General features: G+C 44.8%; 1 protein-coding gene across 2 annotated transcripts in view; it reads left to right on the top strand.

The window, feature by feature from the left end:
- Positions 1 to 5,271: 5,271 nt before the first annotated feature.
- The window catches only part of radil2a (Ras association and DIL domains 2a), a 19,656-nt gene continuing 7,516 nt past the window's right edge, over positions 5,272 to 17,411 (top strand). For both annotated transcript variants that reach the window (XM_068725619.1, XM_068725618.1), the window contains exons 1-10: positions 5,272 to 5,815; positions 6,766 to 7,095; positions 7,420 to 7,655; positions 9,464 to 9,795; positions 11,030 to 11,716; positions 11,892 to 11,929; positions 12,643 to 12,803; positions 12,927 to 13,039; positions 14,856 to 15,075; positions 15,154 to 15,326. In XM_068725619.1, coding sequence (XP_068581720.1) covers positions 5,688 to 5,815; positions 6,766 to 7,095; positions 7,420 to 7,655; positions 9,464 to 9,795; positions 11,030 to 11,716; positions 11,892 to 11,929; positions 12,643 to 12,803; positions 12,927 to 13,039; positions 14,856 to 15,075; positions 15,154 to 15,326 — 2,418 coding nt within the window. In that variant the 5' untranslated portion in view covers positions 5,272 to 5,687. The remainder of the gene's footprint in view (positions 5,816 to 6,765; positions 7,096 to 7,419; positions 7,656 to 9,463; positions 9,796 to 11,029; positions 11,717 to 11,891; positions 11,930 to 12,642; positions 12,804 to 12,926; positions 13,040 to 14,855; positions 15,076 to 15,153; positions 15,327 to 17,411) is intronic.

Raw genomic sequence — 17,411 nt, 5'->3', positions numbered from 1 at the left:
TAAGATTTAAAACATGTTTCAATATAAACTTGTTTTCTCTCTTTGTGTCTGCAGGCTATGATATAGTTATACTATACTTTTATTTATGTATCTTTTATTCATGAATCTTTTATTCATGAATCTTTTATTCATGAATCTTTTATTTATGTAATTGAGGTGAATGTAATGTGAATGTTTGTGGTGCACAAAGCCTTTTATTTATCAGCACTCACGGTGAAATTAATCTAATAAAGTTACATTCTGTTTTTGACTTCTTCTCCATTCTCCTTTTAATTTGCAGAAACATCTAAAAGTTCCCGCACTTCACTTGATGCAGCTTCCTCTTCCTTTCCTCGTATTTTCACCACCAACCTTCCTCATCAGTGAGCGCTTTATATCAGTGAACAAATACTACGCAGTACTCCTGATACTGTTAAACATCTTAATCAGACACTAAATATGTCAACATACACACACTGATGATGATGATTTAGTGGTTACTAGTTTCTACTACAATAAGTACCATGCACATGTTGTGATGATGAATTAATATGTTGAGAGAAACACAATCAAAGCAGGAGATTCTCCACAGAAAACAGTGAACTTTATAAACGGTCAGAGTTTCCTGCTGTTTGCCAGAAAAACAACATTCAAACTAATGAATAAAGTAAATGTAAATGAAACTTCAGTCTAATATTTTAATATCATTTATATAATTCTACTGACTGTTCAGCTTCATGCTGTAAACGTCTTCTCTCTTATTTAAGTTGTCTCTCTTTGTTTAAATAATAACTGTTCATTTTTATTATAAGTATAAATAAGGCACTGATCTCAACGTTTTTCATGTTTTACAGCAGAATATCAAAATTCACTCTTTTTATTCACTACAGGTAGAAAATCCCTTTGCAGAGATTTGAAAACATGAACTACTACTGAAAAGAACATAGTTTTGGGCTGTTTGTTGAGGAGAATCATTACGTTTATGGAGAGTTAACATGAGCTGCACTATTACGTGAAGATATCAACGTCAGTGAAGTAGGAGCACATCTGCATTTAAAGGAAACCTCTTATGTTAAAATCATGTCTGCTCTGAAAGTTTCACTTTTATTCAGTGATAATCAAACTAGAAGTCTGCACAGTTTGATCATGCGTTTAGTTTCAGCATCCTGTAGAAAACAGCCGTAATATAACATAAAGCATGAAAAGATAATGCTAAATATGACGGTCAGCAGTTCTAATGTTGTGCAGTTATTGCAGGTGTAAAACAAACGTCTGTGTTGTGACTAATCTCTCGCAGATAAAATATGACTTACATTGTTTTTATATCTTTCACAGTTACATTGCAGCAGTGATCATAAAACATTTTAGCACCGATCAATGAACATTATTATCTTGACGGAGAATCTGATTACCTCGAGTGCTGGATTGCTTCCTGGAAATGTTATTTAGTATCAATTAATATTGCTTTACTCTGCTATAATCAACCCGTCCAGTGACAAAATGTTCTTTGTTAATATCGTAAATTATTGTCAAAGTAGTCTCTGTAATAATTTAAATAACTTAATCAATGTCCAGGACTATGGTGCTGCCAGGCCTACTAGTACATCTAAACTGTGCTGAAGTATGTCCAATATGTCTGGCCTACTGTTCTTTTTATCCATGAACACACCGTGATGAAAGGCCGGTTTTTGTGCTGCTGGTAATCACAATGACACCATGCAGTGTCTCGTCGTTGTACGTCCCTCTCTTCCTCATTTGTGTTCTCTATTTATCTTCAATAAGTAAGATCCATTCATTCTGGTGGCAGAAACAGAAGCTTCCATCACGTCTGATAGACGTTCATTACAGGTAAGTAGACTGACTGACTGACTGTCTGTCTGTCTGACTGTCTGACTGACTGACTGACTGACTGTCTGACTGACTGACTGTCTGTCTGACTGACTGACTGACTGACTGACTGACTGACTGTCTGTCTGTCTGTCTGACTGACTGACTGACTGACTGACTGACTGACTGTCTGCCTGACTATCTGAATGACTGGCGGACTGACTGACTGACTGCCTGACTGACTGTCTGACTGACTGACTGACTGACTGACTGTCTGCCTGACTGCCTGACTGACTATCTGACTGACTGACTGACTGACTGTCTGTCTGCCTGCCTGCCTGACTGACTGACTGACTGAGTGACTGACTGTCTGTCTGCCTGACTGACTGACTGACTGTCTGTCTGCCTGACTGTCTGACTGAGTGACTGACTGACTGATACTGAAGTCTGTCTGCAGAAAGACGTTGTTTGCAGAAATGTGTAACGAAGCATGTCTGACCTGAATCTTTGCCATCTTCAAACCGCTCGCTGTGTAGCAGCTGCAGGTGGAGCTCAGTCACATCCGCTTCTCAGCCTGTTACTCAATACCACAAAAGTACACAGGCTGAGTGTGTGTGTGTGTGTGTGTGTGTGTGTGTGTGTGCGTGTGTGTGTGTGTGTGTGTGTGTGTGAAACATAATGTATTTGTTAATTACTGCAGGTGTTAGAGGTGATATATCATAAAGGACATCTGTGCTAAATTGGTGTCAGGAAATACTCAAACATGGAGCACCTTTGTGGCCAAATGGTTTAGTTTTTTACACACATGATGGAAACGTCTCCGGTTTGATTCCAAACATTTGTGTTGCATGTCATACCCCCCCCCCCCCCCCCGTTTCCTGTCTGTCTCTTCATTGTTGAGAAAACACTCAAATCTCAAAGAATTTGAAAACCACCAGGGCATTACAATTTGAACTAAAGACTAATATCATCAGTAAAATGTTTCATTATAGATGTGTTGACGTGTCATTTGTGGTAACCCGGCTCTTAGGTCATAACAGATGCTGATGTGCTCACAGCGGAGGACAGAGAATCGAACATATTTACTGTATGAAAGCAAAGAATCAGATGTGGCGTGTGTCTGTGTCAGTGATGTAGAAGTACATGTGAGCATAAAGGAGAGGAGAGGAAAACAAAAGTCAAAGGAAGACAAATGAGTGCAGACGTCAGCTGGGACGAGTCCAAGTGACGAGGAGAGAACCAGAGAGAACCAGAGAGAACCAGAGAGACTCAGAGAGACTCAGAGAGAACCAGAGAGAACCAGAGAGACTCAGAGAGACTCAGAGAGAACCAGAGAGAACCAGAGAGAACCAGAGAGACTCAGAGAGAACCAGGTAGAACCAGAGAGACTCAGAGAGAACCAGAGAGAACCAGAGAGACTCAGAGAGAACCAGAGAGAACCAGAGAGACTCAGAGAGACTCAGAGAGAACCAGAGAGAACCAGGTAGAACCAGAGAGAACCAGAGAGTCACACTGACTTCGCTCAGATCTGGCTGCGTTCCTCTGGTACCTTCAAGGACATGTAGGAAAACTCACACAGCACACCTGAATGTTTGTATGTTATGCAGAATCAATCACACATTTCAGTAGGTACATTATAATAATACATGTATTCATAAAGCACTTATCAAAACAGATTTACAAAGCTCTTCACATAAAAACACAGCGATTTCAAAATAAAAGAGCAACACACAAACGATGTCAAAGCTCTGGTCTTCAGGCGGGAATAGAGAGAAGCCTCTGAAAGCTCGAGAACTGTACGAGGATGAAAGAGCTGAGACATTTCAAGGAGCCAGACCTTTTAGTGCCCTTCACGTAAATAAAGGAACTTTGAAATCTATTCTAAAACGTACCGGAAGCCAATGTAAAGAGGATAAAGCTGGGGCGAGATGTTCCCAGTCACCTGAACCTCTCATTCTCCTGCTCACCTGTTTCCACTTCCCCTCATCAGCCCTGCAGTACCCGGGACAGATTAGGCCTTTGCTTTTCCAGTTTTGGAGGCAAATATTGTACTTTTCACTTTTATATTAGATATTTCATCCTTGAATCTGTGTGTCTAGAAACAGTGTGTAGTGTTTTGAAAGAAGTGTGTTACAGAATTGCAAACAACAAAAACCTGTAATGTGCATCATACAAAACACTAAAACAATGTTCCTGTTGACATAATGAGAGGCTGTTTTGCGGCTGTGTGACAGTTCAACTTTACTGCCACTAGATGGTGCTCTTGATGAGCAAATGAGCGTCAGCTGGAGGACCGAAGCGTTGGGTTCATTGTCTATTACAGGATTGTACACAGTTTTATAAGGTTGTTTATACATAGACAATGTATTACATCAAACAGTATTGTGTATCAACAGATAAACCACAATGTAGTACAATAATATACAGGCAGTATCATTTTGTTACTTTTCCCATTATTTAATGACCCCAACTTTCAGCAGAATTTCACTAAAATCTTGAAAGCTTTGGAGACCACCTGCTAACAGGATCGAAACATGACCTCCTTGAAGGAATTAATTATGTTAATTCATTATTAAGTTCAAATTTCAAATTTTCCAATTCTGAAAGTATAATGTGAATTAACACAAAAGATGGAAAAAAACAACAGAAACAGAAATAACTTTATAGCTTAATTTTACATTTATTTGACAGCTTTATTATAGTTACTTTACAGATTCAGATTATACATGAAAACATATGATAACATTACAATAAACATTTACAGATTAAACTGCCCAACAGAAACATAATGTATTTCTCATATTTGTTCATGTTATCTATTGAGATTTTTTAAAATTATGTCTCTTTACTTTTGCAAAGTATTTACTTCTATGCATCAATAAACAAAGACAAATTCCTTTTATGTGCAAATCTACTTGAGAATAAAACTGTTTCTGATTCTGGATGTCAACAGTTCACAGTGTGTTACATGTGGTATGGTATTGTTTTATAATGTTATGTGCCATGTATGTACTGTATATGATTATTGTTTATATTTTAAATCTACTTTTTAAATATATTTGTGTTCTGCTATGTGGATTGCTGCCAAACCAAATTCCGTTGTAACATGTAATGACAATAAAGCATCTTTAAGTATAATTGTACTTGGGTACATGTACTTAGTTACTTAGTAGTACTTATTGCACCTATTTATGGACTTCATGCTATGTTCATATTTCACCTAGTTTAATATTTTAATGAGGAATCAGAGTAGGACTCCACAAAGACGTCGCTCACTCGTGGGTCCCCCATGTGTGCATATGTGTGTGTGTGTGTGTGTGTGTGTGTGTGTGTGTGTGTGTGTGTGTGTGTGTGTGTGTGTGTGCGATTGGTCCCGCCTCCCAACGCTCGTGACGCCGCGGTGACGTCACGCGCAGGAGCTCGTGTCTCCAGCTGCAGCCTCGCTTCATTCAGTCCGGTCCAGACTCACCGGCGGACAGTTAACGGACCTCTCGGTTACTATAGTTGTTGTTGTTGTTGTTGTTGTTGTTGTTGTTGTTGTTGTTGTTGTTATGGACCGGGGCTGTTTGTCGGCTCGTCTTCCAGCTGAAGCGGACGAACAGTGAGTGGACACGTCTCTTCTTCTTCTTCTGCTGAATAATCATCTCAGTTTGGATTTTATCCTCAAGAAGTTTGGACCAACTGACGCTCTTGTAACGTGCGTGGGAATGTCACGTGGACAACACTTTTAATAACGTTCATAACTTCACTTCAATGGACACAGTGTTTACACACCTTCCTGTGGTTCTTGAGGTGGACTATTAGAAGAATGCTTCATTTATGTTCCGGTCATTTCGACTGCACCGGTAGTTCTGTCGTGTTTACGTGAATATTAAAGCAGAATGATTTCGGAGGAGAGAAGCAGCCACGTTCATAAACAAGCCCTGAACTTCCCCGTGGGCTTACTGATCCGCTCTCCGAAGAAGAGGCTGGCCAAGCTGGGGAGGAAACCCAGCAATGGATCTGTGCAGTAAGTCTGACTTAAAGTTAACGTTAACTCCTCTTATTTATAGCATTAACACTCTATACACATTAACAAATACCTAATGTATAGAATGTACTTAAGTACAATTCTGAGGTACTTCACTTGAGTATTTACATTGTATGGTACTTCTACACCACTACATTTATCTGACAACTTTAGTACAAAATATATAAAACTAATAAATAAGTATTTATTATGATAGTGATGAACACATTATTAGAATTATAATCAAATTATATAATATGTTTGTATTCTGAAATGAGCCATTCTGCATATTTAAAACTTTTACTTTTGTATTTAAAGTATAATTTAATAATACTTTTGTACTTTTACAAAAGTAAGGGTTTAAATACAGTATACTTGAGTAACGTATCTGAATACATCTTCAATCTTTGTCCACAAGTGGATGATGGCGTTGTGGTTATTGTCCATCATTATCTGATTCTACAGAGTTATAGTTAATAAATACAATAATAAACACTTATCTGTGGTATGAAAGCTCCAAAAACAGTAGGAAACAGGAACGTGTTATTTTGTACTGCCTTTGATGTAACTTAAGATTTAAATGATTGAAGTATAGTTCATGATATACACATAGATGCATTCAGTAGAAACGTTACATAACAGGAGTCTGTTCACTGTTTCATTACAGTTCATTAACTTCTTCCTTTTGGCCTTAAATCACATGTTTGGTCTATAAACCCAGTTCACTTAAATGTAAAAGTACCGGAAGAAAGTAACTCGTTTCCGTAACTGTAACTGTGTTTGTGCTTCGTTACGATGGTCAGTTTGGAGAACAGCTTTTTATTTACCCATAAGTCAGTGTGTCACACACTATAAAAGATAAAAAGATATAAACAAGAGATATAAAAGATCTGGATAAACATGGTGTGTGTTTGAGGCTGGCCACCTGACGGTGTGCGTCATCTTCTCAGGTCCAATAGCTCAGACACCACCGCCCGCTCCACGGAGAGCGTTGGCGTCCGGCAGCCGGCCAAGAGCAAAATACGGCGCCACAACAACCGGCTGTCGACTGTCTTCAACCACAGCCCCAACGGCGGGCGCCGCGGCCAGGCGGCGGGCAGCGGGACCGCGGCCGGCGAACCGCAGGCTGCGGACGACCCGGCGGAGCTGTCCAGTCAGAGGTCGGTGCCCGGCATCCTGAAGATCTTTGGCTGCGACATCTGTCAGGGAACCAACTACAAGAGCGTTCTGGCCACCACACAGTCCAGCGCTAAGGAGCTGGTGAAGGAGGCCTTGGAGAGGTGAGGCGTGTTGAGATGATCATTTACCGTGTTCCCCAACGAGTGGAGCACTAATTAGCACAGAGTACAGATGAAGCTGATGGGAATGCTAGAAGGAAAAAAAGTCAGAGAATCCTCAAATTTACGGCATTTCATCCTGAAGAGCTCATGAATGTTTGTACCAAATTGTATACCAATCAGTTCAATGGTTGTTGAGATACTTCAGTCCAGAGCAAAGTGGTGGAGCGACATTTCCATCCCTAAAGCAGCGCCGCTAGCGAGGCTAAAGAAGTAGATTGTGGTCTTCAGGTTGTATGAATCACTTTACCCCCCCCCGTTGTTCAGATACTGCCTGGAAAAAGAAGACGCCAGCGACTACGTACTCTGCGACGTGATCGGCCAGACGGGCGCAGACAACCAGTGGAAGAGGGAGTGTTTCCGGGTGGTGGGAGACAACGAGAAGCCCCTCGTGCTGCAGTCCCTCTGGAAACCCAAGGAAGGTTTCTCCAGGCGCTTCGAAATCCAGCTGAGAGCGAGCGTTGAGGAGCAGAGTTTAAAGGACAGGGACACCGTCACAGCAGGTACTCGTAGCTTTAGCTGACGTCTTCTTCAGAGACCAAAGGTCCTACTCTGAACCAGCACACATCTGAACCTTTTCAGACGTCCTCATGCCTGGGTAACCGATCACTCCTTCTCCTCGTCTCTTATTGCCGGCTAACGGCCTTCATTGTCCGGCTTATCTCCGGCTAGAGCGGCGGAGGTGTGAGAGAGGTCGGGAGGAAACAAAAGCTGCAGTGAAGGATAGAGGAGAGGTCTTATCTTTGTTTTATTGCAATTGGCCGTTCGGGGCCCCGTGAAGCACCGAGGCTCCGCTCAGCTCTTCCCTCCAGAAGGTGTCCGCTCACTTCCTGCTCCTGTTGACTTCTCTGTGTCACCGATAGTCTTCAGGCCTATAGGCTTTGTCATCAGTAATATATCTTTTCTATTTTTGCTTTGATAAATCACTTTTCATGTGTTCGTTCTGCATTTGACTGATTGTTGGTTTTAGCTCTTAATTTAAACGGATGTTAGTTTAAGCCCAGTTGATGCAGAGTTTGCTGAATTAAAGGAAACCTTGAACACATGTAGAAGAAGAAGAAGACATTATATATTTAGTGCATAAACTCTCACTGTATCCTGCTGGCTTTAAATAGCTGCTACAGTACGGCTCAACTAAACTGACTTCATTAGTCTGGGTTTAGATGTTGAGTTTAAAGGAATAGTTTAACAGTAAATGTGTGTGTTTGCTTTCTTGCTGAGTGATGAGAAGATTGATGCCACGCTCATATCTGTGTAGTGCATATGAAGCTACAGCCAGCAGCTAGTTAGCTTAGCTTAGCATTAAGCATAGGAAACAGCTAGCCTGGCTCTGTCCAAAATGTAAGGAGCTCCATCTACCAGCACCTACAGCTCTTTAACCAACACGTGATCTCGTGTGTTTAATTCATACTAAAACAACAATTCTGGAACATAATAACGCCCATAAAGCAGTAAAATATCAAGATATATGACGTGTTCATTGTGGAGATTTAGAGGTGCAGACAGGTGGAATTTCCCACCTCTTGGACAGAGCCAGGCTAGCTGTTTCCAGTCTTTATGCTAAGCTAAGCTAACCAGCTGCAGGCTCCGTATTTACCGTGCTATTAATCATGTACATCTTGGGTTCTGATTAATATAAAGGTCTCAACGATGTTTGAACGGGTTTAAAATGACAGCGTGTACATAAAGTAACCTGGTGGACGTCAGTCAGACCCTGGTTCTCTTACTGACTCCTCTACACTATGAGTGGGTGTCACTCTTACTGACTCCTCTACACTATGAGTGGGTGTCACTCTTACTGACTCCTCTACACTATGAGTGGGTGTCACTCTTACTGACTCCTCTACACTATGAGTGGGTGTCACGCCGCTGCCGGACAATGTGGAGGAACACCCACTTCCACGGCCGATAAGAGCGGCGGAGCTGCCGGCCGGGGAGCATTCCTGGGCGCTTAACGGCTCCGAGCGGCTGAATGGTGTTTGTGTTCCTGCTGCTGGAGTCAGATAGAGCCGCGGTCACGTCCCGCTTTCCCCAAACATTTCCTCTCCTTCCTCTCTTCCGGGTTCCATCTGATTGGTGCCAGTGAACTTTTATTTGTGTCTTCATGTGGAGGGTTTGAATCGGTTCTACATGTTTTATGTTGTTTAATCTTGACGTTACACAGAGATCTATTGTACATTATGTCTCTGACTGTAGGCGGTCCTAGTCCTGTGCTTTCCTGCTCACCGGTCCATCATGAACCTACAGTGTGTCTCACGTTGTAGATCAAACATGTACAGCAGGTTTAACATCCGTCCTCCTGTCGACCCAGGCATCAACGCTCAGGCCCGTAAGCTGCAGAAGAGCCGCTCCAGAGTGACCTCGCTGTTCGTGGACGGCAGCGGCGAGGACGCCGACGGACTCGGCGTCTGGAGGAGCCTGAGCGAGATGGACCTGTCCGCGATGGGGAGGGAGGCGGGCCGGGCCCGGCGGAGCGCGCTGCTCAGGGAGGACCCGGAGGCCGAGGCCGACAAGGAGGTGCTGCGCCTCGGCATGGAGAAGGAGGAGACGGAGAGCAGCGACGACAACACCACCCAGTACTCCATCCACCCGCCATTCGACTTCCCGTACTTCCTCCTGCTGCAGGGCTACAGCCACAGACAGGTGAGAGGCAACCGGTGTAGAAGGTCACATGAGCTGCTCTTCAGATTCCTTCTGTTGTTTGACCAACAGTCTCACAAATATGACATTTAATATGATAGAAGATCAAAACAAACACTCACCGTTGAGATAATCATCCATGATCAGTCCCTGAAGGCATCACCAGGTCCTCGTTGTTGGCAGGCGGAGGACAAACAAGCTTAGAGAGACGACGGAGCGTCGGATTAATCTTCTCACGCTGAGCGCCTCAGAGAGCCTCGGAGGATGGAGACACGGTGGTTTTGGCTCATGAGGTGACGAGTCATCGTGTCCCGGTGAAGAACAGAGTTCACCAGACAGTCTGCTCCTGTAGAGGAGGACACACGACACAGAAGCTGTGCTTACTGTACAGAAACACAGCAGTAGTCGTGATCAGGGTGGTAAACTCAGGTGTCCCAGGTACACATACACAGTTTATTACCATCCATACATTCTACCGTTTATAACCGGTTGAGTGAAATGATCTCTTTTCATCGTTGAGGGTGTAGTTGATAGATGGTGCGTCGTGATCACAGACGGGTGTATTGGATGTCATGAGGTTGTGCAGGTTGTACCTAGTCTGTTAGATATCCGTTGTCAGATTTAGTGGAGGAGATAACAGACGACGCAGCAGCTCCGCCTCCGCGTCGACCGACACCGTATCATCGCTAACGGGCTTTAGACGCCTCGCTCTTAATCCCGTCTTTACCGCTGTCGATGGCGCCGCTGTTCACACGCACACTGCTGCTTCAGTTCCAAAATGTTACGCAAGCAAATCAGATCCGGTCCTTCACCCTGACCTGGACCGTCACTGAGAGTGTGACATCAAACGGATAAATGAACCAGCCTCTGTTTTCATGGTCGATCCATCGTTTGGGTTGGATGGTTTCAGCTTCTTGGTGGAAACGTGTGTCTTATATTAGAGTAGAATAAATAGCTCGGGCTTTTGGACAAATAAGGCGATTTAAAGACGACTCTCTGGACAGACAGACCACAGGATCTTTTGAGGTGAGGTTGTCTGAGGACCGTTATTTATGCTCTCTGCAAAGCCACCAGACTCCTTTGAGCTCTCAGAAGCCGGAGCTGTTGGTCTGCTGTGTGTTCTGGGGCCTCGACAGGTTACTTCATCCTTTAATAGATGGATTCATTTGGAACACAAATGATAGTGAACATCAAGTTGATTTGCAGCCCTGAATTGAACGAAACACTTGTTCTGCAGGACTTTGTGATCTACCTGATGAGTGGAACCACCACCGTCTTCGGCTGCTGCAGGGAGCACTGTAACGGAGAAGACGAGGAGCGGCTGAAGGTGGACATCCTCCTCTTTGCTCCCGACGTGTTGCCTCAGCACTGCTGCGTCAGACGCCTGGACTCCAACAGCTCCACCTCCACAGGGGGGGAGCACGGGAAGACGCTGACGATGCTGAAGCCCCTCCACGGGGCCCCCGTGACCAGGAACGGGTTCCTCCTGAAGGAGGAGGTGGAACTGAACCCGGGGGACCTGGTTAGCTTGGGGAAACACTACCTGTTCATGTTTAAGGATCCTACCAGCACGCCGGGGTCCCTGCAGACTCCCCTGTGGATGAACCCGCTCTGCCCGAAGACCTCCTCCTCTTGTTTATCGTGCGGCTCCTCCGTCGCCACCAAAAGGCCCCGGAGGAAGCTGTCGCCGCCTCGTTGGAGGGACCCGGACGGCGCCGAGGCTTTGGTGAGCTATGAGCTGGAGCAGGAGGAGCGAGTCCTGCAGGAGGTTTTGGACATGTCGGACCCCGGCGGGGACGAACCAAAGCTGACGCCGGCTTTCCTGCTGATCCTCTGCATCCAGCACTCGGCCGCCACCTTCCAGCTGACGCACTTCAGACAGCTGCTGCTCCGGATAGCCGCTCAGATCCAGCTCGTCATGTGGGTAAGGATGAAACCTCAGACCATCTCAAAGGTGTGCAGGACTCTAGCTGAAGGGGGTCCCGCCGTCCTGGGGACGGGACTCGAGTTAGATATAGTTATAACAGAGTGTGAAGAAGAATGTAACGTAATGAGACGTGTTTAATGGACGTGAGGTCTTCTTCATGTGTTCTTCTTAGGAGAAGACGAAGGAACTTGCAGCGATCCAGCCAGAATCGTGAGTAAACCAGAAACACTCGACAGCGAGCTGCAGCTGCTGATGATATACGACGCCTCCAGCTCCACTGGAGCTAAAGTGTGATTTTACAACTGTTTGCTCCTCCACTAAACAATGAGGCTTTTCTTTTAAATGCAGGTTGTGCAAAGAGAGGCGTTCCCACAGCCTCTTCTCTGAGGACGAGGTTTTCTCACGAGCACAGAGACTTCCTGCTTCCTCGTTAAGACGCTCTGTCTTCTTTAGAAAGAGACCAGTGTGAACCGACGCTCCGTTTTCTACATAAAACAGTGAAGAAGTAGTCAGATTACAATGACTGTTTGTGCAGTTTTTCTTTGTTTTTGCTGATTTGCAGAACTATGAGGAAGTTCAAACGAGGTCATCTGAAGGAGGAACAAGAGTCCACTTCAGTGGACGTTTGGAAACAATAAAACGTTCATCTCACTACGTCACTCATTATTTTAAAATCACAGGTTTAGATTATTATACATTAGATATATATATATATATATATATATATAGATATATATAATAAACTCTGAAGTCAGACTCACTGAGTTCTGTTCAACATGTTGAAGTAGAGACGGTTAAACTGATGCCAACAGCTGGAAGCTTCATTCTAAGTCAACATGATCAGATAATAACCAGTCGTGTGAGTGTCTGCGTCTGTCCACGGCTGATGTGGCTCATCTCTGTGTTCCTCTGTGTTCCTCCAGTGACGGGCAGCCCGAGCGTCTTCAGCTGCTCAGCATGGAGGATCTGATCCCGGGTCTGCAGCCTCTGGTCCTGTGGATGGCCAACTCCATTGAGCTGCTGCACTTCGTCCAGCATGAAGTCCCTCAGCTGCTGCCCTGCAGGCAGGACCAGGAGGACAGAGGTGCACAGCAACACGAGCGTGGCCCTTTAACTGTTATCACCATGGACACAGCCGTTAGAGTGTGTGTAAACACGTGTGTGTGTGTGTGTGTGTGTGTGTGTGTGTGTGTGTGTGTGTCGTCAGGTCTGTTGGACGCTGAGATGTCCTCCACTCGTACGGCGTGTGAGGAAGCCATGACGGTCCTGGAGGAAGTCATCATGTTCACCTTCCAGCAGTCGGTCTACTATCTAACGAAGGTTGTAGTTCCTACACTACCTAACACTCCACTGCTGCCTCAGCATGCTCCACATCCCCGTGACCTGGTAGAGCGTGAGCCTCGGTCACGTGTGGATCAGGAAGCTGCTCTGTGTAAACACCATATTCTGTGTTCATTGAGAAGATCCCAGGAAGCACAATAACAGAATGGAAACAGTGTGAGACAGTGAGCAGGGATATGAACAGACAGATGATGTGGTGAGAACCACCGTGTGAACGTGTGAAGGTCTTTGTAGTCTTGTAGTTCATTACTGAACTGAAGTTAAGTCAAATGTAGTGATAGAGCACATCCTGACGCTTCTTAACAGAGAAGGTTAAGAAACAGAAACAAAGAGATTAGATTATTGTATCGATATTAAAACGACTTTATTGTTACAAACTGTTGCATGAAGGCGGAGCTTTAACTGATCAGAAGGTGTCAGCTGAAGAAGTGTCTTCAAATCAACTCTGTTTCTCTCTGAAGGGACTAAATACTTCTATTCAGTTGAAGCTACTTGTTGGTTGAAGCACAGCTCCATCGTCATCCTCACACTGATGAAGAAACATGTGAGGGAACAATGCAGTGGGCCTAAGATGGAGCCTTGGGGAGCACCACAGGGCCTTAGATGGTTTATTTCACTCTAATGCCTTAAAAACCTAAACCCTTCTTTTCAAAGTGTTGACGTCCTGTTAGTGTGTGTCTGAACTCACTGTGTGACAGTCAGCAGTGGACTCTGCTGTTTTACGGGACACTCCCACTATATTTATGTGGCTTCCCCATGTTTATTAAAGGCTGTCTGGTTTATTCTGGTTTGTGCAGAATCCAGTTCACCTCCCAGCAGCAGAGAGTAGAAACACAAGCACTCTGCATCGTTGGAGGAAGGGAGGGGAGGAAGCAGGACCAGCCTGTGCTTCTGTTGTGAACGCTCACTCTACTGCAGAGCTGCTGCTCCTCAGGCTGAAGGAACCGCAGGAGGTTCTTCACCACGTTAGCTTGTCTCCTCTGAGGCTTGGTACTCGAGTAGTACCAGCTTTGTTTGTTGTAGTTTCTCAGTAGAGAAATAGTTTTTCACGGCGGAGAGAAAAGGAGGTTCTGTTTCCTGCAGAGGAAGACGACCTGTCATCAGAGGAACACCCAACAGGAAAAGAAGGGTGGAGCAGAAAACTGTGCCTCCGTTGACTTCCTGTGAAACATGACTCAACGTTCATAACGTACAGACAACAGTTCAGAACTTCTGCTGCTTCTTCTGCTCTTTTTAAAAGAAGAACATGAAGACAACGTGGCCACTTGAGTGCTGAGCAGATCTGTTCTATCTATATCTATGTGTTTTAAACAACAACAGTCAGCTGACCTGGAACCTCAGGCATGCAGGGTTATTGTAGTCTTTATGGCCTCTCAGTCCGTCTGAGGTCATTGCCTTAGTCATGGTGAGTGTGTGTGTGTGTGTGTGTGTGTGTGTGTGTGTGCCTAACAGATGATGTCACACCATGCAACACAAAGGCAGAGGTGTGTCAGAAGCGGAGATAAGAGTCGTATCTGTGTGAGAACTGTCCAGAGACGACTCTGCAGTGTCTCCACCTTCCTGTCTTCTTCCTCCTGATAGTTGTTTGTCTTTGTGTGAAAGTTTGAAGTCAGAAGACTCCTCCTTCTTTGACTCATGATGTCCTCTACTGAACAAAGAAAAGACCCTCAACGTCTGAACGTCTTTCTATGATCATGAGTCACGTGAAGAAGACAGGAAGTCGTGTCTTCGTGTTCTGCCTCCCATGATGCACTGGTGTTAACGTCAGAGAAGTGACCCGTGTCTCTCTCCACAGAGCATGTACCCGGCTCTGCCCGGTCTGCTGGAGGGGAACCCGTTCTCGGAGAGCGGTCGGCTGCGAGCGCCCGACGGACTCGGCGGCGTCCTGGAGGTCCTGAAGGAGGCGCTGAAGCTCCTCGCGGCCTTCCGGGTCCACCCGGACATCTCGTCTCAGCTCTGCGCCTACCTGCTGTTCTTCATCAACGCGTCGCTGTTCAACGCGCTCATGGACAGAGGTGAGACCCTGATTCCCCTCTGCATGAACTTATATAATATTAGTTAATGTCTCATTTGGATCTGATTTTGCTCTTCAGGGTCCGTCGCCGGGTTCTACCAGTGGTCCCGAGGTGTTCAGGTCCGGGCCAACCTGGACCTACTGATGGACTGGATCCAGAGCATCGGTCTGGGCGATCTGGCCAACGAGTACCTCCAGAAGCTGTCCGCTGCCGTCAACCTGCTGGCCACGCCCAAAGAAACCCTGCTGCAGGTCAGAGGGCGTCTGCTTGTCTCTGTGGTCATGAGAGGGAAGTCTTTCATTGTCTTGAAGTCTTTCATTGTCTAGAAGTCTTTCATTGTCTTGAAGTCTTTCATTGTCTAGAAGTCTTTCATTGTCTTGAAGTCTTTCATTGTCTAGAAGTCTTTCATTGTCTAGAAGTCTTTCATTGTCTTGAAGTCTTTCATTGTCTAGAAGTCTTTCCTTGTCTTGAAGTCTTTCATTGTCTAGAAGTCTTTCATTGTCTTGAAGTCTTTCATTGTCTAGAAGTCTTTCATTGTCTAGAAGTCTTTCATTGTCTTGAAGTCTTTCATTGTCTAGAAGTCTTTCCTTGTCTTGAAGTCTTTCATTGTCTTGAAGTCTTTCATTGTCTAGAAGTCTTTCATTGTCTTAAAGTCTTTCATTGTCTAGAAGTCTTTCATTGTCTAGAAGTCTTTCATTGTCTTGAAGTCTTTCATTATCTAGAAGTCTTTCATTGTCTTGAAATCTTTCATTGTCTAGAAGTATTTCATTGTCTTGAAGTCTTTCCTTGTCTTCAAGTCTTTCCTTGTCTTCAAGTCTTTCATTGTCTTCAAGTCTTTCATTGTCTTGAAGTCTTTCCTTGTCTTCAAGTCTTTCCTTGTCTTGAAGTCTTTCATTGTCTTGAAGTCTTTCCTTGTCTTCAAGTCTTTCATTGTCTTGAAGTCTTTCATTGTCTTGAAGTCTTTCATTGTCTAGAAGTCTTTCCTTGTCTTCAAGTCTTTCATTGTCTTGAAGTATTTCATTGTCTAGAAGTCTTTTCTTGTCTTCAAGTCTTTCATTGTCTTGAAGTCTTTCCTTGTCTTGAAGTCTTTCCTTGTCTTGAAGTCTTTCCTTGTCTTGAAGTCTTTCCTGGCTTGAAGGTTCAGGACCACAGGAGCTACAGTATGTATGTTCCTGTTCTCTCCCGCTGCAGACCTCTAGCTCCTCTCTGCTGCTTCTGATCGTTCCACACATTGTGCTGACTGTGACTAATGCTGCCATGAAGCTCCTTATCGGTTCATGGTTGTAGTGGCGCTCGTGCACTTAAGCTGTCATTGATCAGATATGAGGAAACGGCCTCCAGCGACAAAGTAAACACTGTAAAGTCACACCATAGCGGCCACTTATCTCACAGTCATGTGAACCTGAGTGTATCCTGTTAGCCTGAGTGTGTATGGAGCACGTTATCATAAGATATCATCTTAAAATGACGTGTCTGAGAGCACAGATCAGGTTACTGTTCAAAGACGCAGTGAAGCGTTAGCGTGGAGGGAACAACACTCAAACATCACTGGATCAACAGCTCTGACCCGCCCTCACTCTGTGGCAGCGTGCCAACTCAGCATTTAACCCTCCTGAAGCTCAGCGTCCTCTCACTCACACATCCAACCCTGGATTACATGTTGAAGCCCAGAGAGAAACCAGAGAAACCAGAGAAACGGACAAATACCAAACATATTGGTTTATGTACAGTAAACTCTTCTCAGATCAGAGCGTTCCTGTGATTCTTTAGAAGACGAGTTTCTCCTTGTTGGGCTCTTGTGGGACGTGAGTGAGTGATGTAGACGGACATGAAGACAGTTTAATGTCTTCATGTCTTGTGGGCGGAGGACTACGTTCAGGATCTCTCTGTCTTTAAACGTCCTCGTATAGAGAAAGTAGTTCTCGGGTTTATGGGTGTGATGGTCTCACACAGAGACGAGGTCTGGAGCTCCTCTTCATCACACAGAGACGAGGTCTGGAGCTCCTCTTCATCACCCAGAGGACTGGATTAAACCATTGACACAAGACGTGTCCTTCCTGTGATACAGTAACAATATGAGTTCATTAAGATAAACATCCAGATGATTATCAGGATATCATGATCAGGATAAGTCAAGTATGAGGCCTAGTTTCACACACACCTGTTTTAGCTGTATGACCCCCCCCCCGTCTGTTGGTGGGGGTGACGGTTGCTAGGAGACTGCTGGTGTTGTTGTGTCTCCTCTGCCCCGGCATGAGGTCACTCTGTGGCTGCTGCAGCAGAGCACACACCCTCACACACCCTCACACACACTTTTCCATCTGCAGATGTGGAGT

The sequence above is a fragment of the Cebidichthys violaceus genome, unplaced genomic scaffold (genome assembly GCF_023349555.1).
Source record: "Cebidichthys violaceus isolate CVI_PGR_0920_01 unplaced genomic scaffold, fCebVio1.0.p SCAF_36, whole genome shotgun sequence".
Taxonomy (NCBI): Eukaryota; Metazoa; Chordata; class Actinopteri; order Perciformes; family Stichaeidae; genus Cebidichthys; species Cebidichthys violaceus.
This window is presented reverse-complemented; position numbering and strand designations above follow the sequence as displayed.